Source organism: Anoplophora glabripennis, unplaced genomic scaffold (genome assembly GCF_000390285.2).
Source record: "Anoplophora glabripennis isolate ALB-LARVAE unplaced genomic scaffold, Agla_2.0 scaffold51, whole genome shotgun sequence".
In the NCBI taxonomy this organism is placed as follows: domain Eukaryota; kingdom Metazoa; phylum Arthropoda; class Insecta; order Coleoptera; family Cerambycidae; genus Anoplophora; species Anoplophora glabripennis.
Genome location: NW_019416324.1, coordinates 493,084 through 518,030, shown reverse-complemented (window position 1 = coordinate 518,030; position 24,947 = coordinate 493,084). Strand labels below are relative to the sequence as shown.

At 32.3% G+C, this 24,947-nt stretch overlaps 1 protein-coding gene across 2 annotated transcripts; it reads right to left on the bottom strand.

The window, feature by feature from the left end:
- Nucleotides 1–85: 85 nt before the first annotated feature.
- Nucleotides 86–19,711, bottom strand: LOC108907620. Of its 2 annotated transcripts, XM_018711364.1 has the most exons (5): nucleotides 19,525–19,711; nucleotides 9,197–9,379; nucleotides 3,623–3,813; nucleotides 1,395–1,646; nucleotides 95–851 (listed from the first exon to the last, which is right to left on the bottom strand). In XM_018711364.1, exons 2-5 carry the CDS (start codon nucleotides 9,350–9,352, stop codon nucleotides 587–589), a joined length of 864 nt encoding a protein of 287 aa, XP_018566880.1. In that variant the 5' UTR covers nucleotides 9,353–9,379; nucleotides 19,525–19,711; the 3' UTR covers nucleotides 95–586. The 2 variants fall into 2 exon arrangements, with proteins under 2 accessions (XP_018566879.1, XP_018566880.1); XM_018711363.2 differs by lacking the exons at nucleotides 9,197–9,379; nucleotides 19,525–19,711 and adding an exon at nucleotides 6,509–6,914 and having other exon boundaries at nucleotides 86–851.
- Nucleotides 19,712–24,947: the final 5,236 nt, after the last annotated feature.

Sequence of the window (24,947 nt, the reverse complement as noted above, 5' to 3'; positions counted from 1 at the left end):
ATTTATTTCAACTTTACACGTTTTTCTCTAGCTAAATAATACACAAATACTTTACAAAATAATTTAATATTTTAGAAATATTTACATTTTTATATAATTAATTATAAAATTATTTATAAAACAACGTTTAATATTTAGGAAAATAAAATATGAATCTTGGGGTTTTCCAACCCAATACGTACAAAATATCACATACATCAAGTTCCAAAAAGCAGGTATTAGCCATTTACAAACATTTTATTTACAACTAGAATTAGTTTTATTAATTGGTTAACTGATGGAAAGGATACTGAATTTAGAACTTTGCTCCTTTTAATACAGCTTTTTGTGTTCTTCTCACCCATATTCGAGTCATTTTTATCATCAAACTTCACCATTTGAAGACTAAAAAATCAATCCTTGGTCCACTACAACTCTCCTGTATTCAATAGTAGGTTTCAGTGACAAAAACAAATTCTCCCACAACAAAAAGGACTACTTGTCCTTTTATTTCCTTTGCATACGTCGTTATTCCATAAAAATTAATCCTACATGTTAGTTTTCTCTTGAACAGCGCATAAAATAAGTTACTCAAAGTAGCGCCATCTCAGTATCTCGCGTTTCTGTCGGAATATTTCCCAGATAGCTTGCCGACGGAGTATCGGTCACTGTACCGATCATCAGCGTACTTTTCACCGGCCTTATAGTGAATTTCCGAAGAGCCGATGTTCTTCTGCCAGTGGTGGGTCCAGTACATATCCTCGGGGTTCACCTCTCTCGGATTCTTCACGTCTTTGCATATTATCACGCAGTATATCAAGCTGCCTATCAGGGTTAGGAAACCGAAGATTAGGAAGACTATCCCTAGGATCCTGTAAAGACGGAAAGAGATTTGTTAGTGTTTTGAAAAGGTACTTAGACTTTCGGGACATATCGCTGTCTTTTTGAGAAGAAATACAAAAGGAGATGTGTATTTTGTACATCTCCAAATAAAACAGGAAGCAGCTAAGAATGAAATTCATTTATTAGTTCGGACAGTTTGCACTTTCCATTTCATTTATCTGCAGACAAACTGAACTGGAAATTATTTGGTAATTCATCATCGATAAATTGATATTGTTTTAAGAATTCTATAGGTATTAAGATCGCATTCTTTTTTAATAAAGACAGCAGATAAATTAAAAGATTAGATATCAGTATTGGGACATTTAATCAGTTAACATTAAGGTCTGATTAATTTGCAATGTACTTAAACCATACTGATAGGTATGTATGTCTGGTCTAGAAAGTGAATAATTAAAAAAAAAACGATTGCTACATATTTCTCCGCTAATTGAATATATAAAAAAACTTCTATGCTTCCAACTGTTTCCTTTGGACTTTTAGATATACCCGCTGTTCATTTTTCTACTTACCACACATAGACAGGCTCGTAAAACTGGATGACGATGACGAATCCCAATGTAACGAGAATTATTCCTAAATTCAACAGCAACATCAAGCAACACATGCCTTTGATGTTGGGACAGAACGGATTTGGAGTCGCCATTGCTTCCACGGTCATCCCTGCTTTTCGAGACGACCTTGACTTCGCCGTACTGGCTACAGATGGCGCCACGCCGCTCCTGTACGAATAGTGACTAGGAGCACGAGCTCGCGAACTTCGACTGAAAAAAAATGAATAAATTTTAAAGTATGAGTAATAAACAATAAAGATGTGGAGAGAGAAAATGTTGCCAGTAAAAGTAGACAAAAAGAACAAGCAAGTTTTGAGTGTGGGTGAGATATAACCTACGAAGTAGTCACATCTTAAACGTTACTGCTATTCACCGACTACTTGCGCAAAGGAAATCTTTGTATCTGCTGGTTGAGAGCGACCTATGTACTAATCTAGGTGTTATGAATAGTCGCTTTGTGGGAAATAACTACTCTGAGGACTACAGTCCCGTTCATCTTCAATTACTCTTGCAATGTCATATAAAACAACTAATAAGATCATTCATAGTGGTCACAATAGTCTCTTTTAGTGTGACGTCACATATTTAGGCAACCCGCAACAAATTGTCATAGTTGAAATAGTTGCGTAATCAGGGGACCAACATTATGCCTCTAAAAAATCAAGGCTAACATGATTAGTATTCGAAATATTTGAAAAAATACGAAATTTTGGAAATCCGTTTTTGTTTCATTTCAGTCTTGTTTGAGGTGATATTGAAAAAAGAACACTTTCTCATGACCACTTTTTGTTCTCTATCGAATGGCATAATCGATTTTATATGTAACGTTTCGTCTCTCCAGGACCATCATCAACTTCATTTTTTTAAATACGACCCTGGAAATTTTATTATGTCTCGCTCGTGTGCAAAGAGGCGTTTTCAAACCTTGTTTAATATACTATTAATATTGCCAGGATAAGGCGATATTTAAGATCATGACAAAGAAGCCATTTTTTTGGCACTTATGTCCAAAGTACATAAGGTCGAAAATCGATCTAATTAAAATATTGAGAAATTCTTCATGACAATGTAACTACTTATGGGGTTGCCTATTATTTAGCGTATGTGACGTCATTACTAAAAAGATCCACATTTATAAATTACTTCAAATTGTTGCTGTTTTGCCAATATTTTGATATTTCATTGTATTGTCTTTTGATGGCTTATCCTAAACTTGGGTTTAAATTATTTACAACTTGTTTTTCTATTAATAATCTGAAAAGATCCTTAACATTAAAAAGTACGGTTCATAAAATTTTTCAGATATTTGACTAACTATAATGATAAATTCCAAACTATAAAATGAAAAACTTCCAATCAAATTCCAATTTCTTGATTATTTAATGACATCATTACATTTTTGTACTAAAAGTTGTGTCGTATTGCGATTAAATAGGAATGAAATTCCTGTTCACATTCACGTTATTAGGTACTTCAAACGTTAACAGATATATAAAATATCTCAGTAATCACAGATTTTGACGTCGAATTATTTTTGGGAAGCAGTGACATAACACGCGGGAAGCAGTGACATAACACGCCAAAAATGTTTTTAAAGTTAACAAATTCTATGAAACAGGATGCAGTGGGTTAATATTTATACCAGTATTTGTCATGCAGACAAAAGTTGTTAATATAAAAATCTACGCTAGAGAAAACGAGAGAAAACGTGGAACATCGTGAAACACAAAGACAATTGTTTTGTGCAACGGATATGAAATCTTATGAAACAAAAATAATAAGAGTAATTAAACTGTTTTTCTCACATAAATCAGAAAATTTATTCATAACAGATTGACACATTACAATACAAGAGGAGTAAAAGCGTGCTATTAAATTTTAATATACTTGCGTCTTCAAGAAAATGCATTATGCAAATTAGCCGCAATTAAATCGTTTGTAAATTGTTATCTCGTGGAAGTAAATGGTTAATATTATCGAGTTAAATTATAAAAATAGCGTGCCTGCGCTTAGACTCGTGAGAATTAATTACTATTTAAGATTTTAATAAGCAGCTTGGCTGGGTTATGCAAATACTATGATAAAAAAGTAGAGTAATAGACGTAAACTTTCTTTAGGTATATGAAGCCAGATTAGTATACATTTAAGAGACATTTTTCATATCGTAAAAACAAATTATGTGTTACCTGTATTCTGAAGGTGCTTTATAGGCACCACTGGTGACGTAAATATCAGATCCATTCGTGTCATATCCGCTTCCTCTGCTCATAGCAGACGGTGCCCTCGGTGAACTGTGATGACCGTTTTGATAACTGCTGCCTTTTTGGTGGGTACCGTCGTATTTTCGACCATTTCGTTCGTTTACTATCGTATATGGCTGGAAGAAATAAAATAGTGACATGAAAATAACTGTACAGACAATTATATACAGGGGGGGTTACAAAAATGTCTTTGGGTGAAAATATGAGCCTTTCTTATGGTATTCGGACTTTTCCGAACAAAAATGGTTAGTAGCTCAATAGTCAAAAAGCGCTTTAAATAAAAGTAATTTCTCAGGGACATTAACTAGTCCAAATGGGCCAGGGCGGATCTGTTTTGAGGTGAATGTGAGAGGGGGCAAGAAATTTTTTTCTGGATTGCCTTCAGTGCAACTCACATAATAAAAGTGTAGATCCCTAGATCTGGGAGAGGTCCGGAACATTTTCATAATTGCAAAAATGTTTAAAAAATTTAAAGTTTTAGAGTTTTTTACTTATATCTTCGAACCTATGCATTTTGGAAGAATATTGCAGAGGAAAAAAGTTTTAGAATTGAATTTTGCACAATATACTGTAAGTTAAAAATGTTTAAATTTATTATCGATGGTCTTTTATATGTGAAAAAATTTTCAAGTATCTACATGCTTTATTTGAGGCTGTGCAACATTTTTACCAAAATTAGAATGCCCTCGGAGTAACTAAAATATTTAAAAAAAAAATTATCCAAGGAACTTGATTATTTTGCCTTTTTTTCATCAATTATTTTTATTTTGCCACATCGGCAATATATTGAAATATTTTTAGATTACAGTATATTGTGCAAAATTTAATTCTAAAACGATTTTTTCTCTTCAGTATTCTTCCAAAATGCATAGGTTCCAAGATATAAGTAAAAAACTCTGATAAAATAGGTATTTTTTAAAATTTTTTAAACATTTTTGTAATTTTGAAAATGGACCTCATCCAGATCTAGGGATCTACACTTTTATTATGTGAGTTGAACTGAAGGTATTCCAAAATTAGTTTGTCCCCTCTTACATCCAAGAAGAGGGATATTTCGACAGATCCGCGCTAGTCTAAAATGGGAATCAAGTGAATTCGCTGTTTCTTTAAACTTTGCCCCCTGTAGTTTGAAAAGGCGCAAAGTTTAATCAAGGCAATAATCATCGTTATGTCACCGTATTTCTGACATGGATTCGTTAAAGCTCCGGGTAACCTAGAGATTTACTTATTAAATCCATTACTGCTGAGGTAAATGCAGTTGGTAACTGCGATTTCAAATCAACGTCATTTATTTCCATTTCGTTCAGGAAATGGTCTACTTTGGAGGAGTGTATGTAATAACTATCAGCCATTTGCTTCAATCTAATGATGTCTTCGTAAGTACCGTAATTGGTATTTATAGTTTCATAAGCGACTCGTGGTTATTTTGGAAAAATAAGGAATAAGTATAACAAATAATAATTCTCTTGAGCTGTGTGACTAATTTTTCAATTAAACAATTTTTTGAAACAGTGCAACAAAGTTGCTTCCGTGCTTCAATAAATTATCTACTCTATGATCATATATAAATGGTTACAAACATTATTACCAACTAGGAAACAAAAATAATAATAGCGGATTAAACATGATTGTTTTTTTTTCAGTTAACGAAGATAACATTTTTTCTTAATAACCCCAGTCATAAAATGGAATGAAATTGCTTATTTCAACAATCCTACATACCAAATTTTAAAACCTACTGGATTGCCAGATTAGTTTTATCATAAATACTTTTCCCTTAATTATCTACCTGCATATTTACAATAATCTAATAATTGCTCTGGAGATGTCACTGTCCTGTCATTACCCGAAATTTGTATATACGTGGCATTCCAGTGTAATCACAAGTTTTCGAGCGACGCGACGTGGCAAAAATTGCATAGACTTTCCGTATGTACAGAATATTTTTCCAACTTTTCTAGTGTTACATTGTTAAATGATTTTCCATTTTGTGCAGCTTTTTCCATTAATTTCTTTGAAAATGTTCAAATTTAGGTACCAATCATTGATTCAAATTATTGCTTTATCAAAAGTTAACTCCAAATTTTTAATAAACTTATTATTTTTATATTCATAATTTTTTTCTTGTTTAAAACATAGCGTGATCAATATGAATGATATTGACTCCGTCTTATCTAAATACTTTTACAATCACAAATTCCTCTAATCAATGTACTTTCCATATTATCCTTTGTTTGTTAAGCCCTGCCTTTAAAAATCGTGCGGATATTTTACTTTGTTCTTTTTCTTTTATGTGGCTGAAGCGGATTAAAAATTTCCCCCTTTGTTCTCACTTAAGTAAATTATAGTACGCCACTGTCTAAAAGTTGGCTACATGTTTAGATAAAGATCTTTGAACTTTTGGAACGGTATTTTTTGGACACGAATTCCAGTAAATGTTAAGAATTTAAGCTGCAATGATTTCCTTTGAAACACCATTTTTAAAATAACAAAATACTTTTAGATACATTATGGCGATACCTATTGAGAAAGATAAGACTTTTAGAGAGTTGTGCAACGTAATTTCCTGTTATAGAAACCAGTATTTATATTTATCTAACTCTGATCAATTACTGTTATTAAAGATAATATTTAAGGCCAGAAATGTTTCATTCGGCGAAAGCAAAGATGCGAAAAAGTCACGAGATGACTTGTCAAAAATGGAAGTTGGATAATATCGTGATCTTTTCAAAAGAGCCGCATCCGGTTGATGTTTTCAGTAAGAAATAACACACTTCTACTCTTTTGAGTTTTATTAGATTTGTTCCTTACCGTTTCAGCACCGTAGTAGTCTCTAATGACATCTCTTTCAAGGCTGAAGTCAATACGGTTTAAAGTGTCTTTCGAGTCCACACTATCATTATTCTGTTTCACAAAACTAATATTTTTCTTCCTGTTTAGTCTTTCGCTACGTTCCAACCTTTCTTCTATGTACTTCATCCTGTTTAGTAAAAGCGAATTCCGCTCTTCTAACCTCACGTCCAATTGCTGCTGGATTTTGCTACGAATTTTCTCGGCTATAAGGTTCACATACTTTTCACTACACAGTATTTGGGTGACTGTTACTGTCACGATGGATTCTAAATCCCACTGGGGGTTGTACGCCCTCGCAGACATTTTTATTTATGCACCAAACTGTTTTCCACACCAATTTCAATGAAAGAAGTACATTTATAAGTAATACGTTCAGTCGCGATACGAGCCGCAAGTAAATAAAGGTAAACTATGTATTGATACAGATCTTATATCTTATCCTATGCTGCATTCCTTTCATTCCTCGTTTTGGTTATCTGTTTATGATATTTGGACCCCGTTCTCTTGACTAGATAATGCTAAAGTAAAATATTTTGATATAACTTTCGGTACATACACCACACATACACTTTTATAGAGTCTGCAACTGTCGTTTGACTGCCGTGGATTATTAGACATAAGCGGCGAAATTAAATAATTTGTAGGCCATGGTTGTACAGAATTACATTCTAAAAATCCGTGTGTAACTCCTATACATTAGTTTATTACCCATAATGGAAATGTTAGGTGAAGGGAAGCCACGGAATTGAAGCCAATTGACGAAGCTAAGTCAACAAAAGTTCGCTTTGTTAACGTCAATGGAGGTCAACGTTTTGTCTCTGGTTTACGGCATCTTCAGGGTCGTTAGAAATTGTTTCCCGTCTCTAACAAAGATGATATAATCCAAGAGAACATATATAGTACAGTAATTGAAGCTGAATATCAGCTGTAACCTCAGAATTCTTTGAAACTGCATGGATTTGCATGAAAATTTAGAATAAGGCTCGTCTTAGGCTCAAGTTCAAAAGTGACATAAGCCCGATTGACGCTTTTTGTTTTTTAGGGGTAAAAACTACCCCTAAGTGAAAAAAATTGCAAAAATAAAGTTTTATGCATTTTATTAATAAAAATCTTGTTCAAGCACAAAGATTAAATAATGTTCCATGTTCTGGAACATGTTTTATGATATATTTGATCTTTTTGACCCTTTATTTAACCCTTAAAAACTACCCCTATGCAAAAAATAATGATAAAAAATTACTTTTTAATGGTTTGGAATGATTAAATCGTGCAATTATTTAAAATAAAAGTTACCTTACAGCTTATAAAAGAATTTTTCCCTTTCAACCCCTAAAAACCACCATTGATAAAAAATTACTTTTTAAAAGCTTGGAATGCTTTAACTGTGCAATTATTTACAATAAAAATTCCCTCATTGCTTATGAATTGATTTGATTTTTAGCATAACTCCTACAAAAAAGCATTTTAAATATTTAAATATATTTTTTTTGAATAATGAAAAATACGTTTTCAACTTTTACAGTACGTTATACAAAAAATACGCATTCTAAACCGGTCTAACTTCAGGATCGTATGAAAAACACTAAAACAAAAGTAACTGTAAAGGGTCTACGATTAATTTGAATTCTGATGGAAATGGTACAGCGTTTACTGCTCATTTTTCCTTAAAAAATATGAGCAACCCATTTGTTTTTGACGATAACTCCTTCAATTTTGCTCTAATTAACTTTTTTAAGTGCTCATTTTGAAGGTCTTTTTGAGTACTACAAGAAACTCCAGTAGCGTTGTACACGTAAAATTAATCCCTTTTCCGTTATTTGACGTTGAATACATCGATTCGAGTGTTCCCCCCAAAACAAGTCCCCTTCCAGTAACCATATTTCGCTTTTTTAAGTCGTTGAAGGGTTGTAGAGTCTTTAATAATAGTTTCAGAAATTGTTAGTCTTGCTGTTTAGTTTGTTTTAACGAGAAACTATCTTACAACTTCCTTTCCATTGTAAATTTATTCTATTGTTAATACTTAAATTTTGTCAGATTCTTACGCGTATAAATACCAAGAATTCTGTAAATAACAATAGTAGTTACATTATCTGCGCAACCACAAGTACCTGTTTGAAATATTTCCAACATACGTGATCTTTCGTTTAGTTCGAAGTAAAATTAGTATTAAATAACGATGCATCTCGACCAACGTGTCTAAGAACGCCCGCAAAGACAAAGATCTGTGGTTTGACGCTAAATTAAATGCCACTCTTACCCGTTAACCGATTTATTAGCTTTTTGCAAATAGTTAAATAAAAAAAATATAGGCAGGCTGTTGAAACCCGTAAAATTATGATTTGTCTTAATTTCACACGTTTTTACTAATTATTTCTGCTCTTTATAAAAAAAATTTCCCAGGACATGTCATTCCGCATAAATTCCCAACAGAGCATAAACGTAACTGGACAGGGATTATACTTAAATATGGATTTGCCAAGATCTGGTTACATTCAATACAAAACTTTTTTAGTAATTATTCTCGATATAATTTTATTATAGAAATTCTTATTGTAGCCCTGAGGAAGGCTTCATGTCCAAACGTTGGCGAAGTGTAAAAATTCACGTATATATGGTCCAATTTTTTTTAACCTAAGGCTACCTTACCACAGAAGTGTATTCTGACAGGGTCCTCTCTGAAGGTGCCCTTTGGCTCTCTTCACCGTCCGAATATGCGGCACTTCTGGTCACGTGGACAGGAGTGGGAGATTCGTTGTGCCTGGGCGAGGCTATGTAGTGATTTTTGGCTACCCGTTTAACCATTTTGCGAGATGTTCACGTCAGGATCATCTGAAAAAAATTACATGAGAAATATTAACATATCCTCGTTAGGAATTAATTTTAAAATATACGGTACTTTACAGGCCATTTAAAAAATGTTAATGTAGGAACTAATGACAGATATGTTTACCAAAACTGTCGACTGGTCTTTTGATGAAGATTTTTGCTATTGGAGATGCGATATGTCCGTGGTCAAATGGCGGAAAATGTCATGTAATTACTTTTTTCAGGCCGTATACACACACACGAGAAATAAGGTTAAAGCAATTCTTTAGTTTATTCTTCTTAAAGTTAGTGTTAAATAAATACAGTGACTCATAATGTATTATTTGCGGCTGCTAAGCATGAAATGCATATGAACACGATGTTGACGTTTCGCTGTGTGAGAATTTTAATGAGTTGCTTCTAGGTTACCCGATACAGCTTTTCAGAAGGTTAGAAAGCCTTATTTATTTTTACTTAATGGCATACTGTTTGGAATATTAAGCAGATGCTATAGGGTGGCCAAATGAAATCGAAACAGAGCCATTTTCAGGAACCGCGTCAAGATTGTAGAAAAACGCTCACACCCGTCGATTTTAGATTATTCTTTGCTGGTATTTTTTACCCCCAAGCAAGGTTAAGCACCACCCCAAAATATTTACGAGTAAATGGCATTGGGGGTTGAGTAATATTTCTTTTGAAAGCTCTTACAATTCTCTTTACAACAGACTTTAAATTTTATAAGCGGCGGAGTCAAAAATACCAGCAAAGAATGTCCCCCTTTAATCTAAAATCGACGGGTCTGAGCGTTTTTCTACAATCTTGACGCAGTTCCTGAAAATGGCTCTGTTTCGTTTTCATTTGGCCACCCATGTATTTAATTAATAGAATAAAAAAATACAAAAAATTATGTGTAGAATGAATCCATTGTTTAGTACCAAAACTCTATTTATTACGTAAATAAATAAAAATGCGGAGCTCAGTTCCAGTCATCACCTCAGTTCTGTTCCCATGAAAATATTTGTAATTCCGTAATTTCTCGCAATAACAGTCAATTATCATGTTTTTCGTTCTAATTTTCTAGTACCGGTTGATCTTAACTTCCCAGTGTGGTCAAGTTTAGGCTTGAGTGGACTTTTCAATGAGTTGCTTACATATTTCGCTAATCACCAGAATTTACGATAACAAGCATTTCACAAATTATTTCCACTAAAAGAAATGAAGTGACAAATTAGATCTAGATCTTATTTTACCAACCGCGATTTTTTAAACATATTATCTTTACAAATTCCAATTACATTTTCGTGTTATTTACACAGAAAAGGAAAGTCTGTTTTGGAATTCCACATCGTTGCAGATAAGTATTTGTCTCGTAAGTGTACTACAATAAAAGTTAAGGCAACAAAATACAAAAAATTAAGCTGTTTAAGCCGAACTAATAAATACTGAAGTTATCTGATAAAAAACGTATGTCCCAATATCTGTTACACGTTTTGAAACCAGGTACCCACGCCAATACCTTACATTATATAATAAGCCTCTATAAATAACAGTGTCAAATCAATCATATTTATTATTCAATATAACAGTTTACGTACAAAAAATTATGTTGAATCACAAATTTTAGTCTGGTATTTTGAAAGAGGTGCCGTCAATATTATTCGCATTTGTTCCTAACACTGCAAGTAATTATACAAATGGATTGTTCGTGTTTCCTTAATGAGTAGACATTTTAATTAATTCTCATTGTTGAAAAATAATCCGGTCAAGAATGGCAACCGCAACCGGTTGCTGTAGGTGCTTGTAAACCTCTTTGCAATATAAATATGTCGACTGACAGTTTATTTAAGACTAGAGGAATCGATTTCAAGGAGCATAAAAAATGAAACACTTCTGAACTCAAATTTAACATCTGTCGTCGATAGCCTTGGCTGGCGTGCATAATTTAATCTTTTATTTACACCTCTTCCTCAAGGATGCCAGCGTTGTTAACAATTTCATCACTGCCATTACTTTTACAATATCAACCACTCTACTAGAAATGACGCTGGTTAGGTAGGTCGATTATATTTGCTCTTTTAAGTTAACTGTTATTCACTGCAGGTCATATATCGGTTAATATGGTTTGTTATTAAACAATTATCTTGTTGATGTCCTTTGGTTGCTTCACGCTGCTACTAAAAACAGTGAAGGAATGAAAACCTTTTGGAAATACACTCCTGCCACATATTACTCTCCTGCTACATAGAAAAGAGCAAATATTGTTCTTATTTTAAAGCAGAAGATAAGCAATCGATTGAAAAGCACATCACATTATTAATACTATACAGCTAAGCTTTTCGAATCCGCGATTATATATTTAATAAAAGAAATTAGATATATTTAAAATTTGCTTAGTTAGAACTTAGATTTATGAAAAATATTCGTAGATAGCAATCTGTTTATACATATCTGTCTCAATATATATATACGACACCTAAATCATATAAGGAACATGATATTGTCAAATGATATATTGTTCTAGATAATACACGTGATAACTAATGTCATTTTAACGACAAAGAATATTAAGATGTATTCAGCCTCATAGCGCATAATTTGCTTTGTAGGTTAAGTATGATTTATTAAATAATAGGTATTATAGGAGTATACAGTTATCTTTATTTATTCGTATTTGTATACTCTAAATAAAGGGTATCCCAAAATGCACGGAAGAATTTTGATAGAAAACACAGGCTTTTAATTAAAAATTGTAAATTTTTTTTGGTTCATAAGGTATAGGTATAGTATAGGGTTATGTATGGAACAGCATATCGGGCAAATCGCCCCACTCGTTTGTCGAAATATTCCAAGACCGTTTTATATAAATACGGCTGTTTTTCGTGGATACTGCGTTCAATTTCCTCCCTTAAGGCCTGGGTGGTCGTGGACTTCTTGGCACAAACCTCAGAAAACGCCAAAAGACAAAGACATATATTTAAAAAAGAGTTTAAACATATTTTTCCACTGAAAATAGAAACACGCTGGTGCAAGAATGAAATAATTGAAAAATAGTTTTAAAATTTAATGTCACTTTTATTACTCTGTTTTTCTGTAAAATGGATATTATAGGCATGTATTTAAAAAAATATTACTGGTCGTAAATACCCATTAATTCCTTTAACCTTGCAAACAGGACATACATTTACTGACAATGACAACATTTATTGAGAAACAAAAACTAAAAAAGCACCATTAATAAAGGATCAAACTGGAAAATTAGAAAAACGTTTAACTGATACGTTTTAAAAATAACGTAATAGTTTGTTTAAAAAGCTACTATTTTTAATGGTAACATATGCTAATTGTTATTTAAGTTACCCTGATACTACTCTTATCACAATCGCAGTTAAATGCCCCAAAGGCTGAATCAAGAAATTAAAATTAAATCATGGATTCTGCTAAAGCTTCATTAAAGGTTTCAACGAGCCAACGACAAAATTAAACTGCAAGGAAACAGTTGCCAGCATTTTTCTCACGTGTGATCAACTTTCTAATGGTTAAATAATTTTTCGATCTGTCTTTGTACCGCTATAAAATACGAGTCCTTTATTATGCAAGGCGAAACCAGTTCTGGCGTTTTCTGACTAATATTTATATATAGACTTGTTACCCGCAGTGCAAGTTTTGTGCCCACGTTTTGTTTTTGAAATAAAAATTGGAAAGTGAGACTTGGTCGAACGTTAAACTTTTAATGTCAACAGTCCTGAAAGTGATATGCGAATAAGCGAAGGAACTTTTATTCGAACATGGTTTACCATGGGCAATCCATAAGCAAGATAACAACAAAGATATTTTGATAAAAGGTTATTATTACACACTGAAAAAAAAGCATTTGAATCAGCAGATAGTTTTAAATGGAATTATTTGCCGTAAATGTTATTTTATTCTATTCAAATGTGTATACTTTCTTCAAACTATGTGAAATATTTGCTGCAATCTATCATTTTTCTTAGAATTTATATTATTTGTAAATATATATATATATATAATTTAATTCTTTTATAGTTTTGAAATTTATTATCTCGGACTTTAGCTACAATATCTCTTACAGTTCATCATAAACTGTAAACATATTTGTTTCAAAACTATCAGGTAGGAATCATTCAAGACAAATGTAGCATATTATAATCAAACTTATGTTTTCTTGAAAGAAAATTGTAAGCTCCTTCATAGAAAAACTTTTAATTTTTATCCAAATATACAAGTTATTCACTTTCCTGCCAAGTATAATGTTTGTACTACTATTTATACCACGGTCTACCCATTAACAAACTAAAGAATTCACACTTGAGGTACTTTCCTATGTAATAAGCTATTACACAATCTTTACTAATGAGTTGCAATTATCTTGTGTTACTGTTTTAAGTGAAAGCTATTAGCTCTCTCGTCGTTAATCATAATCATTAAGAATGAAGATAAGTCTATTTTTACGGTTACTTTTTAGATAATACATAATATATTGCGCCTGTTCTCTTACACCTTCACGAAAGAGTGGGATGACGAAATAACAGCAACGCCTACCGCATATAATGGATAGATGGGTAGGTGAGCTTATTGCTGTATATGTATGTTGCAAGAATGATCGTGAGGATAAACAGTTTTAGGTGGACATCCCATTCCTTGATTACAACACTTTTTTTTGTATTATCCTCATAATTAGGCAAATAAATGACGTAAAATACACCCTGTATCTTTTTAGGGGAATATTTTGATGTTACATAATAAAAGTTATTAATTCGAATCAATTTTTGAATGTTATTTTTGATATAAGTAATAGAATTAAGAGTTTCGACATTTTTATCTTCTTTAATGTCGGAAAATACCTCATATATTCGGTTTATGGGGTATGTAAAGGTCAAGGATCCCCTCACCACCTCCGACCGCATATTTCTTCCAAGTGTTGTCGTTGTCGCATTAATTATTTTGGTCGGTCTTGTTCCCAGCATTAAATGTCGCTAACTAGATTAGACATAACAGGTTTTTACACGTTTTAAGAGTTAACGACGCCTGAAAAACTTCAGGTTCTGCACGTAACAAGTTGTTTAACCTTTTAAAATGTCGGTAAAGGTCACGTAATCCGTTTGCTTATCAAAAAGTACGGTTAATTTTTAATTTATTTCATAACCATAGCTAATCGTCTGGAAAAAATCTGACTAAATCAAATCCTTGAAAAAGCAATTATGTATTTTTTTTTATAAAAGTGCTCAGTTAAAAATAACAGTGGTGTTTAAAAAACTGTTATTTTGTTGGATGCCTAGAGATTAAATTGTATAAGGGATATACACAAGATAAACACAGAGGCGAGTGAAAAAATATATAAAAGAAATGAACATTAGGAAAAATTTGAGAAAAAAATATCAAAATACAGAATACAACTAATTGGCTATTGATTATACAGGGTGTCCCTGAAAAGGATGGACAACGCTTGACCACAGGTTCCTTGGATGAAAATAAGACTATTTAGCCTAACTTACCTATATACAAAAGTACACGCTTACTGAGATATAGCCTTCTAAATATAGAATAGGTAACCTATTTTTTTCAAATAATTTGAAAACTATTTTTCTTAGAAACTTCAAATTTGGTACACTTATTTTTTTTATATAAAGGCAAGGTAAATATAGAATTTGGAGATAATACATATACATGATGTTCTATTTCTAGTGCCTGTGCGCCACTGGCTATCCCGTAACTTTTTTGTGTGTATGCCAATGACGACAGAATTTATATTTTTAAAAATAAGCACTATTTTAGATTTTGTTTATATCGTTTATGGATTTCGAGTAAAACTGGCATTTTTACACATTAAATAATATAAAATTAGTTTATATAGGTAAGTTAGTTTTCATCCAAGGAACCTGTGGTCAAGCGTTGTCCATCCTTTTCAGGGACACCCTGTATATAAAAAAAACAGGGTTAAAGGGAACTATGATGGTCAAGCAATTTTATTGCAAGAATCGTTCAAAGGGTCATTTTAGATGAAAGAACCGCGGAGAGCTATTGAATTAGAGGGTGGAAATTGGAGATAGGGGTGAAAATTTTGTTAGAGCGACAATTCCCGGACCCTGGGGGACAATATTAATACAAGGAACGAAGTTATTGTCAGATATTTTTAGTATGGCATGTATTCACATCAACATTCCTTACACATGCTGATAACGACCGTAAGTCATTGTACGTTGGAATATGTAGTTATTAAGTGCATGCAATGAGCATAATGAAGGTTGAAATAATATATCTAATAAACTAATTACACCATTTTTTTAATCATAGATAATTTTCTATCAAATAAATATACCCCTATGGAAGCCTCAATTTAAAATCGTAACAAACCGATAGCTTTTATATATTTTAAAAATTATTAGAAAAGTTATTATGAAAATTTGCACCGTTTTATACCTAACTAAAAGTGTAATTATTAACAAACAATACATAGAGATAAAAACAATCCAATTAACACATAATTAATCTTAATTCGTTGAAAACAACGGAATGTACAACCGCTAACGACATATCAACCAGCCGGTTACGTTTCGCAATCGTAGGAATAAGAAATGATTGACTGTTTCTGTGGAATGCAAAAGGAACAAACTTGTACAGCCTAGAACTATGTACAGTCGGTAAATTAAAAGACACGGTTGGCATTATATGTAACAGCGGTCTCCAAGATACCGCTATCCTATTACAAGTAGGAAGATAAACTCCAGCGAATCGCTTCTTATCGCGGTAACGAGAATACCACGCCGGTAGATACTACGTAGTTGTCATCGTTAGATTAAAAAGATTCTGCTATACAGGGTGTATTTTAAGTCCATGTCGTAAATTAAGGGGGTGATTCTTTGACTCGTTTTTAGACCCAAACGCCTTAATGAATAAAGGGATTATAGTTACTAGTTTCCAAGAAAGAGGGCGTTAAAGTTTTTTAAAAATAGCATATTTTTCCAAGAACTAGTTAAAGGTTATATTTTTATATAAATCTGTCGACTAGTAGTGTAGATTCGGGGGTGCCTTGTCATTAAAGCCCTCAGAAAAACGTTTCCATATTTAATTCCTTGTCAAGTTTCTAAAAAAAAAGTCTTACATTTTCGTCATTTCCGAATAATATTTTTTTTTCTTCATATTTAATTATTTTAGAATAAATTTCTAATACTTCATGGTTTTACTTATTACTTGATAAACGTCATATTAAGTTGATATATGATTATATTACTCAATTAAGAAGCTCTATTTCCTTTTCTGTGTCCTTATTGTAACTTTAAGGAGTTTGAAATTATGTATATCAATTTAGAAATGGCAGATATGCATTTTATGCAACAAATTGTAAAATAAATGCAGCAGATTTTATATAGCTAGACGAGCCAGTGGCGTAGTGATTACTTATTATTGGTAGTATTAAAATTTATGTGCAACTCGTTCGGAAAAGTTGCCATAGCGCCACTTGGACGCTTTCCGCACTCGCTTCGCTCGTGCGTCAACTGCGTCCGCGTGGCGCTATTGGCAACTTTTCCCCACTCGTTACACAATTTACTATTTATTTGCTCCGAGGGCATTCTAATTTTGGCAAAATAAAGCTTTTAAGTGTAATAAAAAACAACACACCAAATTTCATTACAATCGATTGGATAGTTTTCGCAAAATAATTATTTGAAAAAAATTTTGAAGAAATTTTTTCGAATTTTCAAAATGTTGCACAGCCTCAAATAAGCACCTAGATAATTGAAATTTTTTTCACGTAGAAAAGATCGCTCAACCTTTCAAATGGTTTTTGAAAAATTGAAGTCGGTTGACTAGAACAGCCACAGTAAATTTTTAAAGTTGATACTCTTTTTTTTTATTTTTAAACAATAGATTACTTTTATCAATTTGCAATATAGGTTTTTTCAAAAATACCGTTAAACAATTTAGCAATAATCTTTGATCCAGTGGCTTAATTTTTCCGAGTTCTAAGCTGAAAAAAAATTTCATATCCATAAGTTATCGGCAACCTAGATAAATTATCGGAAAAGCTGTCGCTCGCACGGGCAAAAAGTGACACAAAACACGAAAAGTTGTGGAGGGGGCTTTCGCTCCGAGACTGAATTCGGAGGTTCAAAATGCGAAGGTACTAAAAAAATTGCATTATCTCGGGTTCTAATGGACCAATTTCGATCTTTTTTTTTTTTAATCCAATGTCTCGCGAGCCATGGAATTCGAATATCGTAATGCCAACTGTCTAATTTGCACATATCTTGTTATAAACAAAGTTTATTATTTATGCATTAAATATACAATGCAATAGCATAGGGCCTATGCTATTGCATTTCAATGAAAACATTTGTTTACGTATATATTTCGACACTCTGAATATGAATATATTTAGTTATAATTATTACAATTATTTAAATAACTTTTGTTTAAGCAAATTAAAAAAATTATATAGAAATTAATTCTATTATTAAATATAGATAAAATTAAGAAAAAATAGTACCTTACAATTATAATTTTTGAAAAATACTAAATTGCAAATTGATAAATGTAATCTAATTGTTTAAAAATTAAAAAAAAATTGTCAACTTTAAAAATTTACTGTGGCTGTCCTAATCAACCAATTTCAATTTTCCAAAAACCATTTGAATGGTTGAGCGGTCTTTTCTATGTGAAAAAATTTTCAAGTATCTAGATGCTTTATTTGAGGCTGTGCAACATTTGAAAATTCGAACGCTTTTTTTTCAAAATTTTGTTCAAAAAATTATTTTGCGACAACTATAGAACCGATTTTAATGAAATTTGGTGTGTTGTTTTATTATACTCTAAAGTTTTTTTTACCAAAATTAGAATGCCCTCAGAGCAATTAAAATATTTAAAAAAATATATCCAAAGAACTCGATTATTTTGCCTTTTTTTTCATCAGTTATTGCTATTTTGCAACATCGGTAATAAATTTAAACATTTTTAACTTACAGTATATTGTGCGAAGTTCAATTCACTTTTTTTCCTCTTCAATATTCTTCCAAAAGTAAATTTTTTAAACATTTTAGCTATTTTGAAAATGTTCCGGACCTCGCCCAGATCTAGGGATCTACACTTTTATTATGTGAGTTGTACAAACAAAATTTGCTTGTCCCCTCTCAAATCCACCTCAAAACAGATCCGCCCTGGTCCATAAGTGAGCTTTGATAACTGAAGACATATTCAAAACTTAATTAAATTAGACTTTTTACAGTAGTGTTTTTGTATTTAATACTTTTTATACTTACTGCATAAATCTTGCACCATTTTCAAAACATAAGCTTTAAGGTCCTTTAAACGCCAAAAAGAACTATAATGTTATACAATGCTATGCCAAAAACTTCAAGCAATATGTTGTATCACATTATTACATATTATATTTTATTTAACAGCGAATAATAAATTATAAACCTTTTAGGACATGCAACAGCATATTTAATTAACAATAAGTGTTGAATTATTTTAATCAACAATAGCTGTTTGTTTTTCAGGCTACACTGACTCAGTTATCGTCATTCATTGACTTGAAAAAATCCTTGAAATTGTAATTTATAGATCAAATCTCGCTTTATTGACATCACGTACTTGTGTACATATATTTTACATAAGTACATACTTTTATGTATATTTAAACTAGTTTTTTGTCACACGTACCTTTTGCTTGTAGGAGACACAAAAATTATCCAGGTGGTCAATTCTTGTCAACAAATATCAGCTTTGTGTTAACGAGGAATTTGAAAAATCAAATTTAAACGCTTGTATTATCAAAAATTTTAAGTTATATGATGGAATTTTGTGTGAAATATTTTCCCATGTCGGTAGGTGGTAAAATCTTTTCCCTTTTTTGCTAAATTAATAAGAAAAGTCATCAAATGTATATCAAAACCAATTTAGTTATTACAGTTTGTTGTCACATTTGGAAAACTGATCTTTCACTGAAACTTTTGATGTAGGTACAATAAATTGTTTTGAAATTACATTTGACTGGTGTCATTTCTAAAATTAGCCTTGCGATTCCTGGAAAACATTCCAAGAAAAACCGTGTTCCTCTTACAGACGAGAATCTAATAATATACCAACGCTGGTCAAAGTCAAGTTTATGCGCCATCAATAATAAATCCAAGTCGACACAACTAACTCACCATCCAGGGGTCTAAAGTTATCCAAAACTCCCGTAACTACCTCGAAACATCCATCTTTGTGAAACCACTCTCACTTTTAAAGTATCACTGGCCAAAACTCGACGCTGAGGTGTAGGTAGCAAAGTCACAGTCACTTGTTTTGCTGCCTTACAAAGCCAACTAAAATGCCGTTCTGAGGTTAAACCGAGTCGGCTTAGAGCGTGTGGGGAAAGCTGGACATTGCGTCATCGCGAAGGCTGTGAATCTCACTCTTTCTCAGATGCTGGCGCTGCTCCATTGTTTTAACCACTGCTATTTTGTTTTCGGATTATTTTCTTCCCATAAAAGTGGAGTACAATGATCGGGTCGTTTTCGAAACTTGCACTTTCTTTTGTCGGCGATCGGAGGAAGTTGTGACAGATGCTGGAGACTTTAATTTGCAGTTCGACGCGAAACCTTATTCGTTTTGTGTAATTATTTGTAATTCATTTTTTTTAGTTCTTAAGGTCGTATTGTTGGATTAGTTCTATGACATAGACATACGGTTTTCGACAGATGTCTGTTGCAGCAATCAAATGTGTGCATATTAGAAGTATATTTACTCAGATAAAGGCTTATCTCTTATAGGAAGCGAACATTATCAACGCAGATGTAAACTATTTTGTCCCTAACAATTTTTTATAAACTAATGCAATTAAAGAGTCAATAGAATTTCCTAAATTTTTCCGTGATTTTTGACAGTGATTTTTTAGGTGAAAAATGGTCGTATCGAAATTTAATAACAAGGAAATTGAAGCTGAATAAACAGACTATCTGGTCCCATGCAATGGCTTACCTGTAAAAAAATTTCCAAGTTCGTGAACTCGGAAAAAAAATTTGAAATTTTTTTTTTCATCTTTAATTACTTTGTAGCCTTCTTTTATTCGCTATTGTAAAAGTCCAGTACCCAATCGGTACTAGATCTTTGAAATTAATTGAAAACAACGTAAAACAGCAATAAAATTAAACCGCTGATGATACGCACGAAATGAAAACTCTCTTTGCCGGGAATTGTTTAAACTTTTGGAATATACAAGTTGACTTTACACCTGACATGATATGATAACAGTAAATAATTTACTTCGTTTATTAAAGAAATTCACAAGTTCAAGCAAAACAAATCTGGATCTGGCGTTCTGCGCCTATGGAAAGTCATGTCCATCCTTTTGACACCTCTACCACAATTGAATAAATGCAGCTAAAAGTTCCAGCACCCAGGCCGATTACTCCTACAAAAACAAGAATGATGTCCTTAACAAGTCGCCATTTCAGGCATCCCAAATTATCTGGCCATTTCGCGGAAATATCCAAGATGGCGGGGAAGGCTATACCTAAGGATGATAAGCTGACTGTTCCTACCAGCGACAGGATGAAGCCTAGATATGGTACAGTCGCTGCTAAAATAACTAAAACGAGAAGTTTTGTATAGATTAGAAACAAAATAAATAAAAAAGACCCTATAATCTAAGTTACTTACATGTAAACAAAACAAGACAAATGCGTAGCAGATACTGCCAAAGAAGCTTTCTAGTTCGTACGCGTTTCTCTATATACTGAGTCCATAATATGTACACAGACACATAGCCTTGAAGGCCATATGATATGAATATAGCCAGGGAATACAGTATTTTAATAACCTGACCTAATCTGTAATATAAATTTACGTAGGTTCAAAGGTAGTGAAATATAAAAATAATAGAAAATGTATAAGTTAATCGTTACTCACATATCTTTTTCAGGAAAATTTAAGGTGATAGAGTCTTTTATGTCACTGCCATATCTCCAGTAGCCCAACATTGCTATAATTATATAGATTATTGTTATTATAAGCATTCCTATGTTAAATACTCCGAAATAACCCCCAAAATGTTTGGGATTCTTCATATTGTTCTCTAGGGTGATGATCTAATAACAAATGTATAAATATAAAGCTTTATTTTGTGCAAAATGATGCTTAAAATTAAAAATAATTAATTAATATACACTAATGCAAAAGGGGTCAAAAGAATTTTCGAAATTTTTCAGTGATTTTTGACAGACTGTATTTATAAACGAGGCGTTGTCTGTTTTGGTTTGGGTGAATCGTATATCCACGGAGATTTTTGGCTTTTTGGCTTCCAAATATCACTAGAAATGAAATTTTTTTGTATGCGCATAAAAAAAACGTGGGCTTAACTTTTGGCGGCACACTATGTTAAAAAAAATCGAAAAATGTCATATTTTTCTTCCTATTTAGTTATGTATATTTTCAAGAGTTGATTTTAGGCGAAAATGGAAGAGGAAAAAAATGTTTGTAATTTAATTTTTTACAAAATAGGACTAGTTACAAATCGAATGAATCATGATTATTATTATAAAAATCGAAAAAATCGCCAAAAATGGGGTTAAAACATTACTCTTTAGGGATTTTTTTTGGGGTCTTTAAAAAGGGTAAGGACCTTCATACGTGGCTCAAGAAGATTTCATGTTATGTAAAATCATCATACCAAATTTCATCAAAATCGGTTCTATAGATTTTGCATAATTTTGTAATCCAGATTTTGAAAAAAAATTTGTCAAAAATCACGGAAAAATTTCGGAAATTCTTTTAATTTCTTGCATTAATTTATTATAAAAACTACTTACTACAGCAACAGATTGCAGGGCAAACAACGCCGTCCCAACATAAAGCGGATAATGAAACAAGGTGCCGACAGCTGGTATGTCGCTGAAATTTTTCAAATCTTGACTTACGTAGTATCCAACGACACCAAAGGTGACAAAAGTGATTAAATTCGCAACGGTCGAAAATATCGCTAGAACCTTTAAATCGGGCAGGCACATAACGAGCAGGAACGGTATAAAAATGAAGCCTATGTATACGTTTTTGGGAAATATTGTCTCCGTGTGGACCTCTATGACGTCTTTTAAGTTAACAGCAACGAAGACAATGTAGACACAACAGGTGCCAACCTGGTTAAATTCTAAGAAGAAGTTCGTTATATCACTAAAAAAGATAATACAAATTATACAAGTACTTAAGTTGCGATACTTGTTCATAAAGCTAGAGGTACACGTAGCACTGTGCTAGCTATGTTAACTATGTTCGCAATGCTAGATGCGTCCGCTATGTTAGCTATGTTCGTGATGCTAGATGTGTCCCCTATATTATCTGTGTTCGCTATATTAACTATGTTCATCATGTTCGCTATGTTAGCTATGTTCGTGATGCTAGATGTGTCTCCTATATTAGCTATGTTCGCTATATTAACTATGTTCGCCATGTTCGCTATGTTCGCCGTGTTCGATGTATATAAAAAATAGTCAGTATCGTTTCAAATGCGTACGATATGTGCTCTATGTTCGCTATGATACACGGAAGCAAATTTAGTTAGCATAGCAAATACAGCTAGGGTAGTGCTTTATTTGGTCGTAACATCGACTAATTTTGTCGTGCATAGTTATCAAAGCGAACGTAGCTAATGTTGTGGTCTGTGTCGCACACAAAGTGAAGAATAATAAAATAAATTGGTAATATTTAAAATCCAGAACAAGGGTAAGAGATAGTAGTGACAGTTTGTAAATTGCCGTTGTTTCTGGTATTAAACTTATTATTCTTTGGCTTTTCTCTGATGCTAGTCAACCAGGCTACTACTCACAAAGCGCAGGGAGCAAATACTTTGAAGCAGGACGGACCCACCTCGCAAGCTTCCTTCATAGATTCTGGATATGTCAATAGCGGCACTCTTTTTTGTTTGCATAAGACGTATTGGGCGTTAACCTGCAAATAACCTATTAATTATTTACCAATACGTAATATATGATTACCATTAGGTGGAAACAGTAGGTACAAAGGATACTTATGCATATCGTGGAGATTATCCCGTTGATCATTCCCGAGTACATGAATGCCTGCGGCATTGCAAGGATCCCGGTGCCAAGGCATCCTTTTAGCATATGGACAAGTGTTTCTACATCGCTAAAAATAAATGAAAATTACTGATGTTCCTGTGGGTGTCGTGTTTCTTGATACCCTTTAAGGAAGACATTCGCGATGCTATGGCAGCATTTTGTTGACGTTCCCCATATATTGATATCATATTAATTAATTAATAACAATGTTTTTTAATGATTTACTTCATTTTAAAAACAATTTGAAAGAGTTATTTACTATTAACTAAATGTAATTTCTTTTATTTGAATAAATTGTATCACAAACATCAAACGCTTTGTTTTTTGTTATAAATACGTATGTCCTTTGTTCTTTAAAAAATATTAACGCCATGACTATAAAGATAAGAATGGTATCATAAAAATCAACAAAAATTAAGTGACTGATTATGTGTACTTACTTTGTAGGCTTAGCAACTTGCCTATAAAGATGAGGATCATATTCTTTCTCTTCTTCCTTTAGCTCTGCATCGGTACTAAAAAAATAGTTCTAATTCAAAGTGATAATAAATATTTGTAACTATCTCAAAGGAATACTATAATTGATCATTAAAATAGTGACTTTCATAAATGTATCTTCATGTATTAAAAACGCTGTAGTTTTTATAGAAGGACTGGAAATAATTATTTACTCTACCCAACCTTCTGTTACTGTTATGTTTTCTGTCAACTTGAGCATTACCTCATTATTTTCGCAATATTTTGGACATTGACGATGTCATTTATATAACTGTCATTGTAACTGTATTAGTGACATTTGCGTACGTTTGTAAGGGTATGATACAGTTTTTGCTGTTTTGAATTTGTTTTGAAACGTTATAATCCTTATCAAACCCAAAAAAATTGGCATGTGGCAAAATTTTTATTAAAGTTTAGAAAATAATATACTAACTGTAGGCATAAACATGCTGAATATAAAGGTTTGAATATATTTTATTTTAATTAAACGTTAATTAAATGAAAATATCAACAATGCTTTTCTTCGTTTTCTTCTTTTAAGAACAATAATTGAGGGTGTTCGGTTCTTACAATTCGCCTTTTATTTCCGTGCCAAATGTCTGATAGTCTTTGTTTTTCATATTATGATTGTTTTGAAGCGTAGTAATAGGAACTATAAGTCTTTTTGTGCAATTTAAAGATCAACACCAATTCTCAATGTAAAACTTTTCATAGTTTTTCCCTTGGGAGCAAATTTTATGTGCATATAGTTTCTTTAAAATTTCATTTTGACGTGCGTCACTACGATTTGTCATTAAAAAATTTGAGACACGTGGTGTTAAATGGGATGAAGTAAGCTCCATTTTCAATCGAAAGTATTATCTTTGAGATTTGGGTGAAGCGAGTAATGACGTCATCAATTGTATTTTTTCCAAATCATTTTCCTGTTAAAAAGTTCTCTTTTTTCTAATAAACTTTTATTACAGAAATTTTTCTGTATTACTTTCCGTTTAAAAGTTATAAGCAATATTGTCTTA